Here is a 22,393-nt window from a genome sequence, read left to right on the forward strand (position 1 = left end):
ACTTTAGCCAGGAAATTCCTGTCTGAACTATAAGGAGTTGTAGGTGTTCAGCAAAGCCGTGGACTCCACAAATATATGGTGTGGAAAAAACAGGTGCTTACACAAACTCACTTTCGACAAATCGAGCAACCACACATAATCCACTAAGACAAATTCTGAGTGGTCAAGTGAAAGAGTGCTTCTTCTGTGTCCATATTGTCCCGTGATTAGCGCAACAGTTAATGTAATTTGTTTTAATCGTTATTTTCTGTTTGTCTGCGAGTTCACAAAACATTCGGGTTCAGATTCGACCAATGATATCGATAAACAAGGAATTGATAGAAAAATAATAAAATAACGAAAAAGTTATGTATTGACAGAGTTTTATAGTACAAAGCAGTTCACTGCTGGTTAAGTTGAAAATACCTTTTGTTACCTCATCTAGAGCTATTTTAATGTATTCAATTTTTTGTGATCATGTAGCCTAAAAGTTTGGGCATAACTTATTGGATTACTCCATTTTGTTTTTTTTTAATAACAGTCTTAAAATCACACAACAATTTTAACATAAATAAGACTAACATAAATAAATACATATAACCATAGCTTTTTACCTTTTTCATAATTTTTCATAATTCGTTGTTAAACACATTTAGGTATCTTATTTATATTATTTACAAAATAGTTTACAATAAATTTCGGTATATGGCAAAATTTATATATTACTTTACATATTATACAAATTTAATTTTAAATAAATTTTACAATAATTTATTGATGAATTACAGATTGATCCACAAAGTACATGTTTCGGCCTTACGATTAATGAATAATGTTAACATTAGAGATTGTCTTTATGGATAATCGGTAAATATCACATTTATTATGTATTAACAAGTAGCACCATTATTTCAAATTATAGATTAAGATGAAGTAAAAATCTTTATTTCTTGCCATGATTGTACTATCATAACTTTCTGTAAACTTGGAAATCATGGTTTAATGCATTATTTGACAGAGTATAAAAAAGTGCACTACTGTAGGGTATATACCTGAACTAATTTTGATTGATCCAATATAATCATCAATGATCAAATGCCAACATTTGTTAACATGCAATTTATAAAACTCAAACATGTGCAAAAATACACAAAGTGTCAACAAAATTGTATATAGGTAAACATCGAATAAAGTTAAAGAAGAAAATTAAATGATAGTTTTGGCTCAGGTGGTGCCCTACATTGTGCAAGTTGTATGTCAACAGATAGTATCTGAAATATTGCGTTAATGAAGTAAATAAACAAACCAATACTAACACCAACTGTTGAAGAATAACACAATTTAGACATTTCTTTACTTTGGTTTTATTTTTTACTAATACGATAATGAAAATGATCACACCGCTAAACTATTTAGTGGATTACGTATTTCTAAAATCATCAATCTATAACATTTTTCTAATTATAAGGCACATTGTATTTGGTAATGCATAACATTCTAAACCATCTGATCAAAGTAGAGAATATAAGATAATACCAACTGTAAAAAAATTATAACACTAATCTTCATTAATAAAGAAATGATTACAGATGAGAAGAGATGTGAAAATGAGGGGATGATACTGGCTAATATTGCCAATAGATGTGATGAATCCATTATTAAAATAGCAAAAAATGTGTTAATATCAAGCATATCACAGATGCTTCGCAAATAAAAACTAATCTTAGGCAGTGATTGATTTACAGCTGTAAATAGATAATATCCAAAAATTCTTTTTAAATAAACAAAAATGTACTTCACGAGTAACTGAGTGATGCTGATGATTTTAGAAATAACTTTTATAATCATTCTGCTTAATCGTAATATACAACAGAAGCAAACAAAAGCATCTCTTTGCGAATTTACGCCTTACAAGCGTTCTGGGCATGCAAACTCGTATGTCATTGGCAAGAGCATAAACATTACTGATCACAAGGGTTTCACCCCATAAAAATTGATACAACTCAAACATAAACAGGACCTTGATTTTCATTATTGTCGTCTAGATTAATTTTATTAAATGCGGGGCCGCCACCGTCGTCAAAAAATCTTCTAAATGTGAATTCAAAGAACCCGTGAAACGGTTTAGAATTGTCCAAGAATTCGTCCGACGTGCTGGAATCTATCGAGTTTGAATTTCTTAATTTATCCGGATCGACCGGATCAAAGTTTGAAGTGTCCGTTGGATATTCTATTTTAGGAATATGGGGCGCCGATTGACGCCGTAAACCCTTTTCAAAGTCTATACCGTAAAAAAATGGATGAGCTTTCACTTCACTAGCATTTTTACCTAACCGTTTATCCGCACTTGTACACAATTTTAATATCAAGTCTGTACTTTCTTTAGAAAGATTCGCCTGCTTTGGTATGTGTAACGTCGTTTCCCAGTTGATAACCTGTAAGTATAAGTAACTATCAATGTAATTTATGTAAATTATCAATTTTCAATTTGAACTATTTAACACAGTTTCGCGTCATTATCATTTTGGTAAGATTAATGGCCAGTATTATAAAGCATACCTACTTAACTAATGTTGTCAGCTAACAATGTTGTTAACAATGATGTTATTCTGTATATGTTTTAAAAACATCCAATCACATGCCTTAACAACATAGTTAAGTCGTATAATACAGGCCGTAAGAGCGTGGAATTTTAAGTTCAGTTAAATCTGTATATTATCATCATATATTACAATTTTTGGTAAAAAAAATTAATTAAATTCTAGCCAATCAGCATTACAATACCTAATACTATAATTACTAGAGACCAGATTTCATGCTTTTATGCATTACGTAAACATTGTATGCAGCTCAAAATAAAACAATAATCACATTGGCGCAAACAAAATAATGCATATTTTGCATTTTTGGGGTTTTTGTGCATATTTAAGATAGGTTAGCATTTTATTAACTTTTTAAACCATTTTTATTACAAAACAAGTTGGTGGTAGTAATTGCAACAATTATATTTTTATTTATAAATTATAAAGATAAACAAATAATAAATCAAATAAAATAAAAATTATGAAAGACATAGACAAAAGAAAACAATAAAAATAGAAAAAAATAAAAAGAAAAAACAAAAAGAAAAAAAAAGGAATAAAAAAATTTAAAAAAATATGGCGCCTAAGTCAAATTATAAAACATCAGTGGTGTTCAATTCAGCATTAATTTAAAATGCAACCAAATTTCAAGTTCAACAAATTTGAGATGACGAATGTTGGCTGAAGAAAATGTTGAACCTCATCTGATACCTCAACTAAAGTATGCTCCAATTACTCCTGTCGATGCGGAAAGATGTTTCTCTGTCTATAACTACGTACTAAGTAACAAATTTTAAGATGGACCACTTAGAACAATACTTATTCATTAATTGTTTTGATACAGCTTATATGTTTAAATAGTTTGCATTATTTAATTTTTCATGCATATCTTCCATGCTTTTTTTGCCATATTTTTTGTGCATATGCATGTGCATTTTTGATGGTCCCTAATAATGACTATCTAATGCAATTACCATTGATAAAACTAATTTAATTTACCTTGTATTGTGTCTCCGCTGGTGTATTCGCAAGAAAAGGAGGACTTCCCACCAACATCTCGTACAGTATAACACCAACACTCCACCAATCACACAACTGAGTATACCCTGTTCTCTGTAGTACTTCAGGGGCAATGTAGTTTGGAGTACCCACAAGCGAATGCGCCAGACAGCGCTGATGTTCTTGCCTCCGCCTTCGTTCTAGAGGTTTCATACTTTTACATCGACACTCCTCATTATTCCAATCTTCGACGGGTTCCATTGAGTCTTGCCGATTGTGTTCTAAATTTAAATAATGATAACTCAGCAGGTAAGTTACATGTTACACTTTTTGCACAATTTTCAATGGCATTTAATCGTATTTTTGTTCAGAAGTGTTTTTTGTGTTATTCTGCACATTTGACTATGTGAGAACGATGCTATTAGGTACTCTATGCTGGTCTTTTTCGGATTCAACATTCGTTCCAGTGTTTAACACTACATGAGAATAGGTTGATTGTAAGACTAAACTAATAAAGAATACCACAGAATGGAGAAGCGAGTGTCTGGATATTTTATAATATTCTTAATGTTTAATTGTTGTATACAACACTATGTCATGATGACGTTATTTTGGCTTTAGCACTAGCAGTAATAATTTGACCCCCTGTATGTGGTATAATTGCAATTTTTGGTTTACTTTATTTGAATTTGTGTCTCAGTGTTTGTTTTTCCTTTTAGAAATGTTTGTAAATGCGTAATTCTTGCTTAAATTTTATCGATTTGTCATTTAGATAAGGTACTAATGCGAGATAAAATGGGAATCTGACAAAACCAAAGCGCCAATTCCGAAATATAATGACAGTATTAGGTGAGGCGGCGCAGGTGCCGAATCCAAAGTATCGTCTCCGAAATATAATGACAGTGCAATGTAGTAGTGGTATCACAGCCGTTTCTGACATGTGATGACAGTGCTATGTTTCAGTTTTCGTAAAGTTATATCATTGAATTTATAACTATCAGAAGCGCGGGTTAAATGGCAGGATATGTGACTGTTTTCAATAGTTTAAATTACAAGACGTAGATGTCTCTACCATCGAGAAAGATGAATAATAATGTCAGTTTTTTACCTTTGTTAATTATTATACAGGAATCTGTAATGAACCCACTATCTCGATTTGTAATTGTTGTATACAGAATTCTAGATACCCAAGAAACGTACTTATAAGGCATTTATGTGGCACACAGGATGTTGAATGACGTAAGATAAACATTCTTCCTTTCATGAATCGTGACTTACTTAACATTCCTTAAGGAAGATTGAATTACATTTGAACAGGAAAGCAAAAAATACGCAGGCATCCTTGATCACTGTAACAGAAATTAAATGTACCTACCTTAACCTATCTATTCTTAATGTTTGTGTGTGTCGGTTAAACCGTTGCCACCAGTTAAACTACCTAGGACAGGGGTCGGCAACCTATTGAAACGGAAGAGCCAAAAATTACAATTTACAAAATTTCCCAGTTCTTAAAGAGCCACAAATAATTTTTTCTCCAACCACCTGAATAAGACGCTATTTTGTGCCAGTGTTCGGTACGTAAAATTGACGTTTTGCGGATTAATCGCTTTCACCATGGCAACTGTACAAAAAGTGGATACTTTTGGTCCTAGTACCAAAAAGAAATTGACCTTGAAAGTCGGCCAATTAAAAAATTACAATCACGGAGATATGTCACATTGACATCGTTTTACATTGCAGGTTGTAAGATATTTCTATACATACAAATCAAATATTTTTGCATATTCAATACAAATAATGATTTCTATGCGTATGTACATGTATTGAAAATGATTTACGCTCGCTATTTTTATTTAAACCATGTGTAACGTAATTTACATATTCGGTGAACGTAATTTTAATACGTATACAACCCGCCGTCGCGCGTAACGCCATCTACTTCAGACCCATTGCACTATATCTGTCATTTTGAATTCAAAATTTGAAAAAGTTAATTGCAATTAATTTTAATTAAAAAACTGTATGGTAAGTTTTTTATTTCAATACAAAATATAACAATATTAATTGTGTATACAATAAAATGACCGAAACTGATAGCGACATGGATTACACTCCGCCAGAGATTATAGAAACGGCAGAACATGCTACCTCAAGATTTGCTCCCTACAAAGTCGCGAGAGGTGAGAAGTAAGAAGTAAGAACGAATAGGTTATAATATAAGTTAACCTGAAAACTAGAGTGGCATGACACGTGAGAACAAGAAAGCAGAAGTTCTTATACTAGTAGTGAAACTGTGACTGAATCTAAATTTGAAGTAAAGGAGTTGGAGAAAAAATTTTATGTTTTATTCGTACAAAAAATGAGTTTTCGGGACTCGGAAGGTTGCTGGACTCCGCTAACGCGTCGTCCAGCAACTATCTTCCTCGTCCCGAAAACTGACATTTTTTGTACTAATGAAACAAATAACTATATGATTCAATATTATAGTTTTTGGTTATATACAGGGCCTGCAACAGTCCGTCGGTTTTTCCTACATAGCTGATAGATACCTGGTAAAAATATTGGTGGTTGCGGATCTACAGAAATTATTTTTGAATGTACAGGGTGTTCCATTTTTACGATGTCAATGAATAACTGATCTTTTTAAATAGAACATCCTGAATATTTGGTTGTTTCAATGCCGTTTGTTCAAAGTGCTATAACCTCAGAGTAAGACATAAAGACTTACTCTGAGGCTATAACTATTCTTTTTCAAATGGAACTACCACTATTTTATTTCGCTATTCGCTTTTGTCTTCTATTAAATGTTTATAAGGGGTGCCCTGTGCTTAAACTCCGCAGTGTTTAGGTTATTCAATATTTTTCACAAAAGTACCTACTCATTAATTAATTACGTGTTTATACATCGGACTAGGCTGGCTATAACAAAAAAAACAAAAGAATACCAGAAAGTAAACAAGTGTCAAAAATTAGATAATTATTTGCTGCAAGTATACTTTTGATACAAAATAAGATTAATTAAAAAGGGGAATTTCGAACAAATGAACTAATTTCTTTAGATAAATACGGAGAGCCGCAACTTTATAGGTATCAAAAGAGCCGCAGGTTGCCGACCCCTGATCTAGGATCACACATCACACCTGGCAATTTTGATACAAAATAAAAAGGTCGTTAACCTCTTTTCTTTTAAATTCTGACGTTTGAAATTTGTTCTCAATGGTTAATCGATAACTTATCGATTAATAGATAGTCAATCGATAAATTTAAAAAAAAATGGTCGACCGGTCAACAAAAAAAGAATTTTTTCGCATGGGATTTACACAATATATATTCTGACTATAATAAGCAAAAATAAATAAAAAGTGCGATTAAGACATCGAAAATATTTGCTTTTACAAAAGTTACAGCGATTTGATTGAAAGCTTTCAGGGGCGAAAATTAAAGCTGGAATCTTTGTTTTCCCTAAAAAAAAAAAGAAAAATGGAGGGTGATATTTTTCCGCGGTTACTTAGCAAAGAGGAAAAAAATCCGGGAACAGTTTTAAGGCAATAGTCCATGGTTTCCCGTTCAGTGTTTCCTGGGAAACCATAGAGCTGAAAATTATGACGAGCTGACAGGATTTGGTTTTGTATCATGGGGTATAGAATGTCTCTAAAGAATAAAGATGCACAGGTTACATTCTCATTTAGATCAATTTAAGGATAATATGGGAGCTTATTCGGAATAAGGACAACACTTTCTCGAGACAATGGAACTTAGGCACCTTCCCAAGGCCAGGAAGTTGGAAGCATGATGGAAGATCAGATTCAGTTGAACATGACAAAAACAGCAAAACTGTTCCATTTTTAAACATTTAGACTCTAAGATAAACAAATTATAAATGTAGAAACGTTACCATTTAATAAATCATGCCTATGTAAGTAGGATTCTATATAGGTATTTTTATTTTTTGGTTTTTTGCATTTTTTTCACACAAAAACAAATACATCACCATTTTTTGTTCTAATTCTTATTTGTGGCTATAGAAGCAATAAAAATAAGGTATATATGTCCCATGCGCAAAAATGCTGTAGACCGGTGTAATTTATCGAAAATGTTAAAGGATTGGTCGATAAACCTATAATTACCAATAATCTATCGATTAATCTCACAACTAAACTATTAAGATAGATAATTATCGAGAGAATTTTTAACGACATAAACTTTTCAATGTTTAGGTATACCAGTTTACTTCCAACAAAAGCGATGTAAGAGCATTGTTGAGTTGCCATATGATCACAATTCACAACCTACTGCTGTACTCTTTTTTGAGGATTATCGTCCACTTGATCACCTTTGATTTCAGAAAACTTGAGCATCAAAAGATCCTGTTTTATTTAAATTATCTCTCGCAATACCAATACCAAAAAAACAAAAGTGTTAGCAAGTGTACGCATGGATGATGTAATATATCGATTGAGAATATATATCGATGAGATTTATGAAAAAGTATCGATAGTTTTCTCTTGATAATTTCCGCTACTTATCTATTAATCGATAAATATCAGAGATAGACAATTTTCGTGGCAATAATAATCGATTATTATCAGCAGCTAACAATTATTATTAATTATTTTCAAAAGTTATCGATAATTATAAAAAGTTATCGATAATTATCAAACCTTATCGATCATTATCGAATGTTAGTGTTACGATTTATCGATAATTGTCGATTATTATCGAAAGTTATCGATAAGTGTTTAAAGTTATCGATAATTATCGATAGTTATCAATTAACGATTAATCGATAATTATCAGACTGAACAGACTTATCGATAAATCGATAACAATTTCATTTATCGCTCAGCTGTAGTAGGTATACGAATTCACGTAAACTGGAACCGATTTATTTGTGCACAATGCTGCATGGTTATAAAAAAAGCTGTTTCGCGAAATTTAGTTATCAAATGTGAATGTGGAAATGATGTAGCTGCCAACTGCCAACAATTCCACTACTGGACTGTTCTAAGGTTCATTTAAATTTGGGTAAATTTCGCCAACTTTTTTTATACCCTGGCAGCATTGTGCACACAGCAAATAAAATTAACACATCGGTTCCAGTTCACGTGAATTCGTATTCTGCCAACGCGGCGGCAAATGTGTTGGTACGTTTTTTCTCTTCTCGCTGACCGTTGGTTTTCAAAATTCAAATGCTTGCAACGGACAATATTTTGCCTTCAAATTTTTTTTGATCGTTTTTTAATAACAAAATCTCCCGCTTTCAGTAAAAATGTGGAACCTGCCTATTGTACTGCCTGTGAATAGAATGTATGAAATTGCATTCCTTCAAGGACAAGGACTGCAAGCTTCGTTCGTCTAAATGTATTATTATTTACATTACAAATTTACGCAATGCTTCTTAAGGGATCTATTTTTAGAACATTCCAATCCTATTTATAAAACCATTCCAATGATAACACAAAAAACATCCCGAGTTCCTGACATCTAACGATTAAAAAGGAAAATATTCGAATGGTCAAAATAAATGGTTTGTAATGCTGCCATCTAATGTCAATGTAACGCTCCACTTTCGATCGCCCACGGACTTTCAAACGATCGAACTGCCCCTAGCGGCGGCCAGTTGGCACATGGTCACAAACTGTTATATGGGATCCGCGCTTCTGATAGTTATAAATTCAATGGTTATATGAATAAGTACTAACTTAACATTTGCTGATGGGTGTTGCATGTATTGAATCGCCGCTTTTCAATTTTAAAATGCAGTTTTTCCACCTACATGACCATGATTACGTAAAAAGAATGCTTCAAAACATTGGCCCTTATTTATTTTCACTTTTTGGAATGTTTATTCTTTCTTTTTGCCGTGATGTATTATAAGCCCATGTTCGATTTGCATGGCATTACTCAAAATGTGACGTATCCGAAATTTTACTCCCATGCAAAACATATAGTACACACCGAGCGATAAGAAGTAGTCACTTGAAAAATGCTGTTGATGAGAAAATGGAATCCTACCTAACTAACGAGCTAACTAATCTAAAAAATTAAAAATAAGTTTTTGAAGTAATTAATGTGTACCATTCCGCAGTACTCTATGAGTCTATGGTATTCTTTTAGTAATCAATCTTCTTTTCAGTTTTCAACACTACAATGCCAAAGGGAAAAGAATATAATGGGCATTAATGTCTTGATATTCTTTGATATTTCCTAGTTTTTTTGATATAGTATGATACATCCACACCCATATTCAGTCCTATGAAGTACCATTTACGTTATAAATAAACCATACTAGGAAATATCAAAGATCCTCAGTATTGCCATCACTTTTTTAACGACCATTTATTTTAACCTTGCAAAATACATATAGTCAACAAAAATGCATCAAATTCATGTGTTGGGATATGCTCTTAGTCTTTTTCCCAACAATCTTGGTGCATGAATAACGATTTTGACATGTTTTGATCAAAATACATGTGGCCCCAGAAAAAGAATTTAACATCTTTGAATCACACAGATGCAGTTATCAATTCGGCATGTGATGTACTCTTTTGGCATCAAGATAATGCGTGTAAAGCGCATGAAAGCTTTTACACTCCAAATTCATGTGTAAAGAATAATTTTGGGTACATTTTGCTCTAAAACGTTTGATCCGATATATCATAAGACTGATTGTCCCCCTGTTAAAACAATACTAATAACCATAGTATGCCACCCACCGTTTGGTTGATAGTATTTAGAGTTGTGAGTCCACCTAAACCCTGTGCACAATCCAAAATCCGTCAGTTTGATATGGCCATCTTTGTCAATAAGGATATTGTCAGGTTTTATGTCTCGATGAATGAAACCCATTTTATGGACGCTTTCAACCGCACATGTTAATTCAGCAATGTAAAATCTGAAAGGAACATTGCTATTACTACAATATAAGAGAGTAAAATAAGCTCACCTCGATAATGGTTCTTCAAAAACACCTAACTTGATTAGTAACGACATAAGATCTCCGCCCGGTATATAATCCATAACGAAATACAGCACGTCACAATCTTGAAATGAATAATACAACTTAACAACCCACTCATTGTCCGCTTCAGCTAAAATATCCCTCTCAGCCTTGACGTGCGCCACCTGATTACGTTTTAAAACATCCGCCTTTCGCAATGTTTTCATTGCATATAAATGATTAGTATCGATTTTACGTACAAGCGTAACTTCGCCGAACGCGCCCACGCCGATAGGTTTAATTTTCGTAAACATACTCTTATCCATTTTCGCCCTTTTCAGTCTTATATAATTAGATTCCTTTTGCGACAGCATCTTTCTCATTTGACATTGAGCATCGGGACTAAGGCCGATTTTTGTCATTTCATTTTCTAACTGCATGCGACGAAATACACGCTGTCGATATGCTTTTATAACATTCTCGATATGCTGCTCCATGAAAAATTTGAAAGCCTGTGGGGAGTAATTTTTCACTTTACCGTCTCTTCTTTCTTCTTCCTTTTCTTTGCTTATTTTCTTTCTTTCTGGTATAGGCGACTGATGTTTTATTTTTCTGTAAGGTGGAAGTTTAGGTGGATGTTCTTCCTTGTGGTCTTCGTTTCCATTCATTAATTTATAGTTGCGGTTTTTTGAGTTTACAGACGAGGATGCTGCAAATAAGATTTCTTTGTTATAAAAATCTATTTTTTATATAATTTATGTTTAAGGTAGTAAATGAAATTGACCCTTTTAGGATTAAGTCTGTCACTCTAAAGGTTTAGAATTGTACAGGGTACAAATTCATGGCTCACCATTGGGATCTCCGCAAAGTTGCTCGTTCGTGAGTTTTCGTTTTCCCTAACTTAAACGGTTGGAAACTGACGATTCCCGTTAGCACCAATTATGAGCACTTTTTTTTCGGAGAATCTGAATCTGTTATCAGAATTTCCATACACGCTAGATAAAGACGCTATGTTGGAATTTTACGAAATGAGATAAAAGACAAAAAAAAAGAAAAATAATGACGTATCAAACACTATTCTTTTACAAAAATTTACAAGAAAAAAATCAAAATCAAATGTTTTACATACATTTCTTAACAAAACATCCACGGGTAACTAGATCCAATATGGCGCCCATAAGAAATAAGAAGCGTGTAAGTTATAGATCTAGCGTGTTATGGAAATTCTGAAAACAGATTTAGATTCTCCAAAAAAGTGCCCCTATAAGGTTACTAACAGGAACCGTCTATGCCTCAGATTAATTGTTAATCTGAGGTTTAAGCCAGGGAAAATGAAATGAAATTTGACATTTTCAATTTTTTTGTGATCTAGGTTAATTTCAAAAAATTTTCAAAAATTTCAAACGCGTTTTTTGAGTCACCAAAATAAGCAACTTTGGCTCCAATCAGATGAATAATTTTATTAATTTTAGCTGATGGTAAAAAAGGAAAGGGGGTAAAAAAGGGAGCGAATCAGGCTAGACATTTTCCAGATTACGAGAACAAGAAATTTGTTTGCCATCGCCCCGGATTAAACTTAATTCTGTGCCTGAGCATGTTTCATGCACTTAAGTGGGCCACACGGTTGCTGTTCTTAAAAATAAAAATTTGAGGAAATTCAAAAATCTCCAAAATTAACTTTGCACGTATGTGCGTAGTAGCTAACCATACTCTATCACTTATATTAATATGAAATCAGCAAATTACTTACATGTTGGTGGTAATGGAGGTGCACAAGAATCAGGTGCAGAATGTGCAGGCGAAGGTCTTCCTTCACTTGACGAAGCCGAATGCGGGCTATCCGAATGGGAGGCAGTACTATCGGACGTAATGGCAGGCGAATATTTCCTTTGTAATGGCGAATGTATCTGTGCGGATCCCCTTGCACTCAACGATTCCATTGGAGAAACTTGAGCAATACCGTCGTCCGAATATGGTGGAGGTGGTACAGGTGGATGTGTAATTACACGTTGCACGGCTTTTGCTTTAGCTTGCATGGTACTCGCGTAACTTGGAGGTTCAGTAGTTGGAACTGGTATAATACTATTCGATATTGAGGAGGATGACACCGAGTTGGGTTGTAGAGGGGAAGCCGGTTTGGATAGGTGGACTTGTTGTTGTTTCTGTTGAATTGAGACAGAATATGACGGCGGAGGTACGGTTGTAGCCGGAGGTGTAGTACTTGTCGGTGATGCCGGTATTTGAGGTGAGGTGGGAGCGACTGCAGTTTGCAAAACAGGTTTCTGAACTTGGGTACTTTTAACGGACTGCATGATGATGGGTGGTTGTGTTTTGGCTTGCCGCGCCACCCAGGCTTGCAAAGGAGCGGGTCTTGCCAATGCTGTTGGAGTGGTAGTACACACAGGAATTGGACTAGGAGATCCAGTGGATGTACCCCCGGAATAAATGCCAGAAGACGGACTTTTCCTAAAATCCTGAGTGGGACTTTGTCTATTTTGTATGGAAGCCGAATAAGATGGAGGAGGTGGTGCACCTGATAACGACTGTGGTATTAAAGGGTATGGAGGAGGCGGTTCTGCAGTGGACGATGAGCTGCTCTGGTATAAGTTGAGTGCTTGCATTTGATGTGTCAGCTGTTGTTGAACTTGAGGACCATTCTGCACAACCATTGGCTGTCGTCCCGCTGAAGATGAGACACTGCTCACGGGACTAGTGCCACGTTGTTGGGATGCAGGTGAACTATAACCAGGCACACCTGGTACAGACGGAGGAGGTCTGGCAGGTAAAGCTGGCGCAGGTGACATTCTTTTAAACAGTTGCTGAACATTACTGGGAACTGGCTGATATGATACATGTGATGGTGGTGGAGTATTTCTAGGAGGTGGAGGTGGCGGAGGTTCACTAAAATTACTAGGAGAGTATTGTCGACTAACAGGTGCGTGAAGTTCGGCTAATCGTGGACTATCAGACCGCGAACTTCCTGCCCCACTATCTAAAGCTGGGCTGCCTCGATGTAAGCCCAGTTCTCTTTCTATACTTGGCTTCCGAATTAATTTTGTAAAACTGTTTTTACTACTAGGGTCTAGTTGCTGTTTGACTAGAAAGTCAATCGCTCCATCCAATCTAAAACCAGAGTTTTGAAGAGCTCGAAAAGAAGATTCCTATAAAAAATAACCACGTGAAAATCACATTAATGTTGTAAGTACTATACCTCTGTATAACCCATATTAAGTAATTGAGTTAACATTTGTCTCAATTGATGTAGATCTTTATCAGTGCCATTACTACCAGAAGCAGAACTAAGAGAACTAACACCACTGGTAGTAGATAATGTCGATATAGTGCTGGCAGCACTGGAACCCATAACCTCACTGCTGCTTTTGGCAAATGGGAGCAGAGAGTTATGTATTTCTTCCATTGCCTTTTGGTGATAGCCCGACGAACGGGCAGGTGTTGTGGGATTCATGATGACTTTTGGCCGAGGCTGTTGGCCCATACTGGGCCTCACTATACCTGTATCACTTCACATGTCTCCCACATAGTTGAAGGCATTTACAAATTATTTCCAACATCGTAAAAGAGTAGAAAAAGTATTTTTTCACAGCCCCCTGTATACCCTCAAAATCCAAATATATTCATTTTCAGAAATCTGGAAAGAATAAATAATTAACATTGCCACTGTATGTAAAAATTAAATTTTAAGTTTGACAATGTGCAATAGTATACAATGCCTCAGGCGAAATATAAGGTATGTGCCAAATTACTATCTCACTCACACAACATTCCAAACATGCATTCTTTGGCAGTAACATGTACCTAATCAGTTACTTGCAGGGAGAAACTTCCCACAAAAGTGGAAAGTGTATTTATAGATCTTCTACAATTATTAACTCATAACTCATCAAAGATACCCAAAATTATTGACAATTGAATAAATATTAGATGTCATACCTCCATCTCGTTCTATTAGGAATTTAACAACACTACACTCATTTTTTTTACTAACCTTTTGTATCTAGCCATTTAAATTAAATTCTCATTAAGGCACTCGAACTCTTATTCTTTATTAAATTAATATAAACTAATCAACACAATAATGCACTGAAAACTTAAACGAAAACAAAGAAAATTTTGTACAGTTCAGAAATCGGCCATCTTACATAGTGTCAAATTCCAGATTATACCAACATGAAGACTTTAAAAAAGTTGGTATTTTCCAATTTATGGCAATGCTTTGAATAAAAATAAGTCAATTTATTTGTATGTAGCTCCAGAACCATCCCATCTTTGGTCTGCTTTAGCGATTTGATAAAGTTTTATGAAAATTATTGAGCATTTTTGCACGTTTTTATATTGGTACTTCTGACATTAATTCTTGTTATAAATAGTAAATTCCAAACCATTGGCGTGCCAAAAAGAAATTATCGGGGAGCATTTTTCAGATGTACCCATCCAGTAATTGCTAAACTTATTTTTTCTCTTAATTCGATTTCTTTTTCATTTAGCAGTAGGTGGTATTGTTTATAACCTACACACGATTAGGTATTATTATTATTATTAGCATTTACCAAAATCCCAGTGCTATATGGACAAACAAAAAGTTGTATTAGCTACTTTCCCATGGTATAATAAAAATACTTTCCCCATTTGGAGAAATGCGCAAAGAATAGGATCAGAAGTTATTCGCTGCTAATGACAGCTTATTGTAACAATTAGCTTTTTGGTTTTTAGTAATCTTTTGAATTTATTTCATGTAAAATAAACTCAACGCCCATCGACTGATTCGCTCCCAGACAGGCTCTCCCTCGCCTCGCTAGTATTTGCATTGTATTATATTCAGAATGTAAGTATGTAAACAAAATATGTTGCGTAGTGAATAAATGAAAACCAAAATAAGCATTTTTTCCATCATAACGCGGGTCCGGACGTGAAGTTTTGACTCCACCATCAGTAAGATATTTGTCGAGGGCTACCACATTCGTCAGTAGCCACTCCGATGTCCCGTACACCGGCAATACGCATTTTTGTGGATTTCACTAAAAACTCGGGGCGAAGTTGACTACCTCATGAAGACGCGCGCCTTGCGAATCGCCCCTAGGACAAAAACAAAATTCCGTCACGGAGTAGTTGTGCGCGTTTACAAGATCTTCCGACGACACCAATTTGAAATCAAACCAGAACTGTAGAAAACTGAAAAATCACAATGTTAGTAAACCCACCCTAGTGCATGGCGTTCAGATGTTGTTAATTCCACGGCCCCGGTAGGTACACGTATACACTCATCGTCGTTCTACAAGCGTTCTTCTACGGACCCTCATTTGTTGCCAGCCTGCCAGCCAACTGGCCAAAGTGAGATTAAAAGCTACATTTTTACAAATAAATTTGCAAAACTGCCCTAAGGCTGGAGCAGATGGTCCACTTTCATCCTGTTTTTATTATGCGGATCCTTTGATTTTTCCAGCATATCATTTGGCAATAATAAATAATCATACAATTATGCGAGCAAGTTAACTGTTTAAAATTAAATTATGTTTTGCATAGACGGAATATCTGCCCAGAGTATTTGTCATCTTTCCATTAAGCACCCATTAAAGAAAATACTGTCAAGTTCCACAATAAATGCTTCAATTACATGAGTGTATATGATTGTAACCGTATAAATGTTTCCTGATGGGGCCTTTATTGTTGACGATAAGATACGTCAATTATGATCCAGAAAAGAGGGCTTGTACAAAAAAGCGCGTAAGTGACTAAGTGTAAATGACAGACGACGTGTCCCCTGATGCTCTTTTAACATTCAGTATAAATTGTAACGTTTCTGAATCTGAATTGTAATCATATTCATTTAATAAGCAGCGTCTTCAAAAGCCCCACACATCACGAGTCAGCAATGGATTTACAAAAATTTGCGTAACGCCAATGGATGGAATTTTCATAACCAAAGATAAAATTGCCCCCCCCCCCTTGGTTTAAAGTAATCAATCATTCAAAAAGAAATACAAAAGCACGAAGTTATAAATGGGTAAAGTGCTTTCGGTAATGTTTAGACCTTTGAGGGATTATAATTTAGAAAGCCGGGCCCATAAAGTGATTTCCAAAGAGAAACCAATACCAGCACCTAAACACCACAGCGATTTGAAATATACCGAGTTTCTAAAAGGTAGGCACCACTATCGAGCTGCTTTACCTTATTCTTTTATTCGCAGAGTATCCCGATGTGGATCAATCAAAAAATGAAGCACTAAATAAGTTTTTACAAGACGTATATGTTACATCAAGGGACCCGACGGTGAAAAACTTCCGTAATGGTTCTTACACCCAATTACCTTTTTTATTATGTAGCCCCATGCACCACTTGACAGTTCCAGTGCGAAGAGACCGCTTCCATTACATCGTGGGATTGTTGATGATGCTGAATTTGGATTTCGTGAGCCAGATAGTGTTCCTTATGGTCGTGCCACCTTGAAGTCGGCATTAAAGTTTATTTCGGCACATCAAACCAATCCCAAAGAAAATTCAATTAAAAAAATAGCGGAGGAATATAAATTACACGAAGATACCTTAGGTACGTTGAGTTATATAACAAAAAAGGTGATGAAAGTTTTTATTTCACTTTCAGTTAATATTCTTAAATACTATCGCGTGTTTGAAGTTTATATTCCGAGTAATAAAGCATCAAAGGTCAGTTTTGCAGGTCCATTAGTGCCTAGAAAGCAGATAGTCGCACACGAACAAAAAAAATTGACAGATGGTAAAGATTAAGACAAAAAGAGACAATTAGTGTAAATATTATTCAATAAAGATAAAAAGTTGCTTAGTTCTAAATTCTGTCCCATCGCCAAATTGTGCCATCATCACATACACATAGGAGAACTGAACCATCTCGACTTAAACTTGTTTGCCTAATAGCGGTTGTGCAGCGAGGATGATGTAAGGTATAGCAGCGAGCTTGATTTGGATCTGGTACATCTAAATCCCAGACATACACTTTGCCCGTTTGATTACCAAGTGCTAATATCTAAAAAATGGTGTTTTAGAAGTTTTAAATAAATTCAATGCTACCTTTTGCCAGTAATCCATTGCAAAGCGTATAAACCAGATTTCACACTCTTTATATTCGAAACGATGTAAAACCGTAGAGGTTGTTTCGCCCATTCGCAAAGTTTTATCCTGCAATCTTCCTGGTTTCCAACATACAATACAATTTTCACAAGACTTGCTCAGAATAAAATCACCAAACCATTTAACGCAGTCTACATAGTTTCTAAGGATAAGTTTTATTAGTTGTATGTAAAATAATGTCGCCTTACCTGTGAATATCTCTGGTAGAAAAATCGGGAAAGTGCTCTTTTACAGAATCAAATGGTCGGGCAGTTCGGTTTGCCTGCCAGGTATAAGATTGTTTAATAGCTTCAGTCATACTTTTTTTGTCAATTCGCCAAAGTTTTAAGGAATGATCCATACCACATGACATAATTCGATTGCCCAGTAAATCAAAATCCTGCAGAAATTAGTGCTATCATCTGTCCAATAATAAGGGTTTGCAAAATATGATTGGTAAATTGGAACACACAATTACAATGTGGTTGGTATCTGTGCTAGCCATAGCAAACTTTTTAATTATTCTTCTGATAAATATTCTATTTACTTCAAAATTCATTTCCAATGGTCTTATACTTACTTACACGCGGATTTTATATAATTGCTGTTAAAATATTGAATTCATTTTTTTTCGTTTAAGACAGATTTCAGTCTTTTCTGCTTTTGAGGAAAACAAACATTCCCTGTTTCTATAAATTTTCCAACTTGGGCGTTCTCGGTCAGGATATTATCTTACTCTATATACTCTAGTCTAGACTCTCCAAGAATAAAAATCATATCGATCATTTTTGAGAAAAATTACTCATTGTCCCTAATTTATTTTAATAACTTAATTACATACTTATTTCAAGTTTTAAAAAAATTTGAATTTGTTATTTTCATTTTAAGTTCAAAGAGCCCAAGATACAAAATTTTGGGAAAATCAAAATTTTTGTAAACCTCATTTGACATCATCTGGTGCCAATTCAGAAAGACTTCTGGGGATATAGCTCCCAAAGAAAACATTAGAGACCTCTGGTTTATTTGGAAAAGATGTTTGTTATTTATTTGTAAAATAAAAATACTCACTGCACTTAAAACTTCGTCTCGATGTCCCTCAACTCCTCCAAAAATGGCTATACACACATCCACCTTTATATTCCACAAACGCAGCGCATGATCTTTCGATACCGACAGCAATAAATTTGGGTCTCTCGGATGAAATTTAAGTTCATTAATAGCATGACCGTGCCCAATGTAGTGTCGTATTGAACACATTGTTGCAGGATTTAAAATTCGGATAATACCCCTAGAACCAGCAACTGCTAAAAGTGGTTTTCCTGATTCCTCATCGAACGACCATGCACATGTATAGTAGTTTTCATCAAGCTGTAAGTAACGTAGATGAAAATTGAAAGTTCATTTGAGACATACATCTGGGTCAGCATAGCACTGCACCAATTTTATACCATGTCCTTCCGGACATTCATACACGCTAACACGATTACTACCAACAGCTGCAAATATTTGTGGTTGGCCCTCTTTCAGGTTATGATTAAATTGTGTACCAAATAAAGGTTGACCATGATCTTCCTTAATGCTACATCTTAAAAGTGAGAAATGAGGTAAAGCGAATAAGGTACGGTGTGTGCCCTTACGTATATTTGTAAATTGGCTTCACGTACTTTAAGCTTAACGATTTCTTTTTAGCACGTTTTCTTTTACGAACTCTATTTGTTGGAGTGGCACTTCTGGAGGTATTATCAGTGGTGGATGTACTGCCAATGCTGGAAGTTTCCTCCTAGAGCAGCAAAAAAGGGTAAGTTAATGTGTTGTAGCTATATAATAATACTTACACCATCATCACCAGACTCCTCTGTTAAGTTTGAATCATTATTTGTTTGTGTTTTTAGATTCTTTTCTTTCATGCTTGTAGCAGCTTCAGCCACTGTTACTAGATTGTGGCTAGAAATTGTGTAAGGGACAAACAAAAATTTAAAAGGAGTTGTTTATTTGTTTAAAAAAACGAAAATTAAGCAGTGTTGCCAAAAAACCCCAATGAAAAATTCTGTACAGTGGCGCACTCCGGTCTCGTAACAATATAATATTTATTAATATATAATTATTATTTATTGATTTCTTTATTAGCCCTCTCCTGTTCTGGGCCCTCAACAGGCTTGCGCCCAATTACAGAGTGACACGAATAATGCTTTTTAGAGGGCGGAAGAGGAGGAAGATCAGATCAGATCAGGACGTTGTGCGTGAGTGCACCATCCTGTTGAACCCACCAGAGTTTCCAACATTTGTTTTTTTTGTGTAGTACATTGTTGTATTCGTAATACCAGGTAATACCGTAGAGCGTAGACCACATAACAAAATCCTACTCAATGCATAGTACGTAGATACTTTTTTTTACAGTCTATATAAAAAATAAAGTTAATGACGATTTCTCCGAAACGGACCGTTGTATTGAAAATCTCTCAAGGCTATCTTGTAGAGCTCAAAAAGTGGCAATGACAAAGTGTCTTTATTTTTCAAATAACATCAGAACCATTAAAAACAAAACCGGCAAATTTCAGTTCTTCTGGCATATCTTCGGAAAGTATAGGTAATTGAAATTTTCTGGATTTCTTTTATAGCATCAGAATTACTCTTTAATTGCGCAACTTTTCCTTAATTTGACCATCTTCGTATCGTCTATGCCCTAAGGTTTCAGAGATCTCCATGATAGACATCCTTATTAGTCCTATCAAAATAGACATTCACTCTTGCATAAATTCCCAAGAAGCTGAAATTTTACATGAATGTAATTATAATGAAATTACGGTTACGGTTAGTTTTATGATAAAAATACCTCAGACAAAAATTGTAGACCATTCAATATAATTACTTACATGCACATTTTTTCCTTACACAATTTCCCCTAAGATTCAGCGTTTTTGAGAAAAAGCGATTCCAAAATTTACTATTATATTCAATATTGTATTCTCCATATCATAGTACTTATGACCACGTAATTGCCTATGTAGTACATTCTTAAAACGCATAATGTAAGTAAAACTATTATAGCCTGCGTGACTAATACATTAATATTCAATGATACATGCATCGCAAATATATTCCAATTCGAGTTTATCGGCTTATCCTAAATCATTGAATAAAAAATTAAGTTTTATTCAAGGCCTGAATGTAAAATTAACATTTTATTCATGACTGGCTGCGTTACAACCTCTGCAATGTGACGGACAGCCTTAAATTATTTAAAAAATAATAATAAAAACACTTTCATGAAACACTTTTTAACAGAGGTGACAATTCCGATCTCGACGAAATTCTTCGGAAATCTGGAGATGAAAATAACGAAGCCAAACCAGTTTTTGGAAAACTCTATTTCTAAGGCTATTTGATATTGTCATAAATATTTATCAGATTTTGTAATTTTAATTTGATATTCAATAAAATCCAATTGATGCGCTCCAATATATCGTTGCCATTGACTAACAATTAAGGTGATCACCCGCCAAGGTTGGTATATTACTAACCTTGATCACCCGCCACTGAACGTATTCCAAGTAAAAATTGGCAACCCTGTGCATATACACGTGCGAAAACGTCATAAATGTCATCTGTTTTATCTATTTTAACTTAACCTTCAATTCAATACATTACACCTTTGCTTCTTCCTGTTACATTTACATTTACATTTTGTGAAAATTTCTTCGTGATATTTTATATCTATTGCAGAAATGGCTTCGCTAGGCAAAAAGATGATCGACCAATTGAAAAGTAGGGAGTTTAGGAGCTATCTTATGAGGTAAAAATGTTAAATAAGTCTTTTAAATTATGTAACCATACTTTACAGTACACATTTTTGGGGACCAGTTGCAAATTGGGGCATTCCTCTAGCCGCTTTAGCTGACATTAAGAAAGATCCGAAGTATATAAGTGGTAAAATGACATTCGGTGAGTCCACTTTAAGGTTTATGTAAAGATAAAAACTGCCTTTTTCAGCATTGTGCCTGTATTCTGCAATATTTATGAGATTTGCGTGGAAAGTTCAACCACGAAATTTACTTTTATTTGCTTGCCATTTCACTAATGAGGCAGCTCAACTAACTCAGTTTGGAAGGTTCATTAACTACAGTTATGGTTCAGAAAAGAGTTAATGTTTGTTTTATTTGAAATTTTTAAATGATGTGCCTTAGTGTAGCATACTCAATCACTCAATAGGAGTTTTATAACGTTCAACTGGTGATAATTACATACTTCGATCATGCAGTAAATTTGAATTCATATGTATGCCGAAAATGGGTTTGGTTACGGCATAGCTTCATGATTTTTTTTTATTGCTTTATCATTTACTACTGGATTGTTTTTATTGGTTTCTAGTACATACAGCTTATCAAGCATTAAAAAAAATTGTGCAATGATGCAAGTTTATTGCTATAGCTGTAATAGAAATTATCTAAACAATTAAGCAAGTAATGTATATACTTAATGATACTGCAGTTTTATTGCAGAACTCCAAATGTTGCCAAATGTCATTATAATTGCTCATGTTTAACATACCATTTAAACCAAACTTTTTATCGAACGTTCGACTACACAGGGTGTAATAAGACATATATCAAACTACTTACTCGAAATATAGGTATATTATGATGATATTGAGCCAGGGGCGGGTATATATACGTAAAAAAGTCACCGTAATATGTACTAATTATGTGATACATGTAAATCATTTCTACGTACGCTACAAGTAACCCGGAAATACTCATATTAGTAGTCTTATAATTTAGATTTAGATATATAA

The 22,393-nt window shown here is 34.5% G+C and overlaps 4 protein-coding genes across 4 annotated transcripts; 2 read left to right on the plus strand and 2 right to left on the minus strand.

Annotated features, from left to right (window-relative positions):
• Positions 1-333: 333 nt before the first annotated feature.
• On the minus strand, positions 334-14,676 carry LOC116163033 (serine/threonine-protein kinase Warts-like). The gene is made up of 7 exons (XM_031476861.1): positions 14,507-14,676; positions 13,712-14,149; positions 12,251-13,661; positions 10,507-11,209; positions 10,277-10,455; positions 3,561-3,841; positions 334-2,414 (listed from the first exon to the last, which is right to left on the minus strand). The coding sequence occupies exons 2-7, from the start codon at positions 13,994-13,996 to the stop codon at positions 1,983-1,985; spliced, it is 3,291 nt and encodes a 1,096-aa protein (XP_031332721.1). The 5' UTR covers positions 13,997-14,149; positions 14,507-14,676; the 3' UTR covers positions 334-1,982.
• A 1,650-nt stretch (positions 14,677-16,326) lies between these two features.
• Positions 16,327-17,313, plus strand: LOC116163462 (protein NDUFAF4 homolog). The gene is made up of 4 exons (XM_031477388.1): positions 16,327-16,660; positions 16,707-16,789; positions 16,843-17,065; positions 17,120-17,313. Exons 1-4 carry the CDS (start codon positions 16,519-16,521, stop codon positions 17,260-17,262), a joined length of 591 nt encoding a protein of 196 aa, XP_031333248.1. The 5' UTR covers positions 16,327-16,518; the 3' UTR covers positions 17,263-17,313.
• LOC116163461 (polycomb protein EED) lies at positions 17,273-19,613 on the minus strand. The gene is made up of 7 exons (XM_031477387.1): positions 19,437-19,613; positions 19,239-19,381; positions 19,015-19,186; positions 18,670-18,969; positions 17,811-18,001; positions 17,563-17,764; positions 17,273-17,518 (listed from the first exon to the last, which is right to left on the minus strand). The coding sequence occupies exons 1-7, from the start codon at positions 19,506-19,508 to the stop codon at positions 17,321-17,323; spliced, it is 1,278 nt and encodes a 425-aa protein (XP_031333247.1). The 5' UTR covers positions 19,509-19,613; the 3' UTR covers positions 17,273-17,320.
• Positions 19,614-21,215: 1,602 nt separating this feature from the next.
• Positions 21,216-22,393, plus strand: LOC116163463 (mitochondrial pyruvate carrier 1). The gene is made up of 3 exons (XM_031477390.1): positions 21,216-21,394; positions 21,443-21,543; positions 21,592-22,393. The coding sequence occupies exons 1-3, from the start codon at positions 21,327-21,329 to the stop codon at positions 21,744-21,746; spliced, it is 324 nt and encodes a 107-aa protein (XP_031333250.1). The 5' UTR covers positions 21,216-21,326; the 3' UTR covers positions 21,747-22,393.

Source organism: Photinus pyralis, unplaced genomic scaffold (genome assembly GCF_008802855.1).
Source record: "Photinus pyralis isolate 1611_PpyrPB1 unplaced genomic scaffold, Ppyr1.3 Ppyr1.4_LG2, whole genome shotgun sequence".
Taxonomy (NCBI): Eukaryota; Metazoa; Arthropoda; class Insecta; order Coleoptera; family Lampyridae; genus Photinus; species Photinus pyralis.

Excerpts from the sequence above, each read along its gene's own strand:
- LOC116163033 (XM_031476861.1), bottom strand. The coding sequence starts at position 13,996 with ATGGGCCAACAGCCTCGGCCAAAAGTCATCATGAATCCCACAACACCT. Across the intron at positions 13,662-13,711 it reads TTAATATGGGTTATACAGAG|GAATCTTCTTTTCGAGCTCT; the intron begins GTATAGTACTTA and ends TATTTTTTATAG. Across the intron at positions 2,415-3,560 it reads CAGCGGAGACACAATACAAG|GTTATCAACTGGGAAACGAC; the intron begins GTAAATTAAATT and ends TTATACTTACAG.
- LOC116163463 (XM_031477390.1), top strand. The coding sequence starts at position 21,327 with ATGGCTTCGCTAGGCAAAAAGATGATCGACCAATTGAAAAGTAGGGAG. Across the intron at positions 21,395-21,442 it reads TTTAGGAGCTATCTTATGAG|TACACATTTTTGGGGACCAG; the intron begins GTAAAAATGTTA and ends CATACTTTACAG. Across the intron at positions 21,544-21,591 it reads AAGTGGTAAAATGACATTCG|CATTGTGCCTGTATTCTGCA; the intron begins GTGAGTCCACTT and ends TGCCTTTTTCAG.
- LOC116163461 (XM_031477387.1), bottom strand. The coding sequence starts at position 19,508 with ATGAAAGAAAAGAATCTAAAAACACAAACAAATAATGATTCAAACTTA. Across the intron at positions 18,970-19,014 it reads AGTGCTATGCTGACCCAGAT|CTTGATGAAAACTACTATAC; the intron begins GTATGTCTCAAA and ends CGTTACTTACAG. Across the intron at positions 18,002-18,669 it reads GAGACGAAGTTTTAAGTGCA|GATTTTGATTTACTGGGCAA; the intron begins GTGAGTATTTTT and ends TAATTTCTGCAG.
- LOC116163462 (XM_031477388.1), top strand. The coding sequence starts at position 16,519 with ATGGGTAAAGTGCTTTCGGTAATGTTTAGACCTTTGAGGGATTATAAT. Across the intron at positions 16,661-16,706 it reads ATATACCGAGTTTCTAAAAG|AGTATCCCGATGTGGATCAA; the intron begins GTAGGCACCACT and ends TTTTATTCGCAG. Across the intron at positions 16,790-16,842 it reads TTACATCAAGGGACCCGACG|CCCCATGCACCACTTGACAG; the intron begins GTGAAAAACTTC and ends TTTATTATGTAG.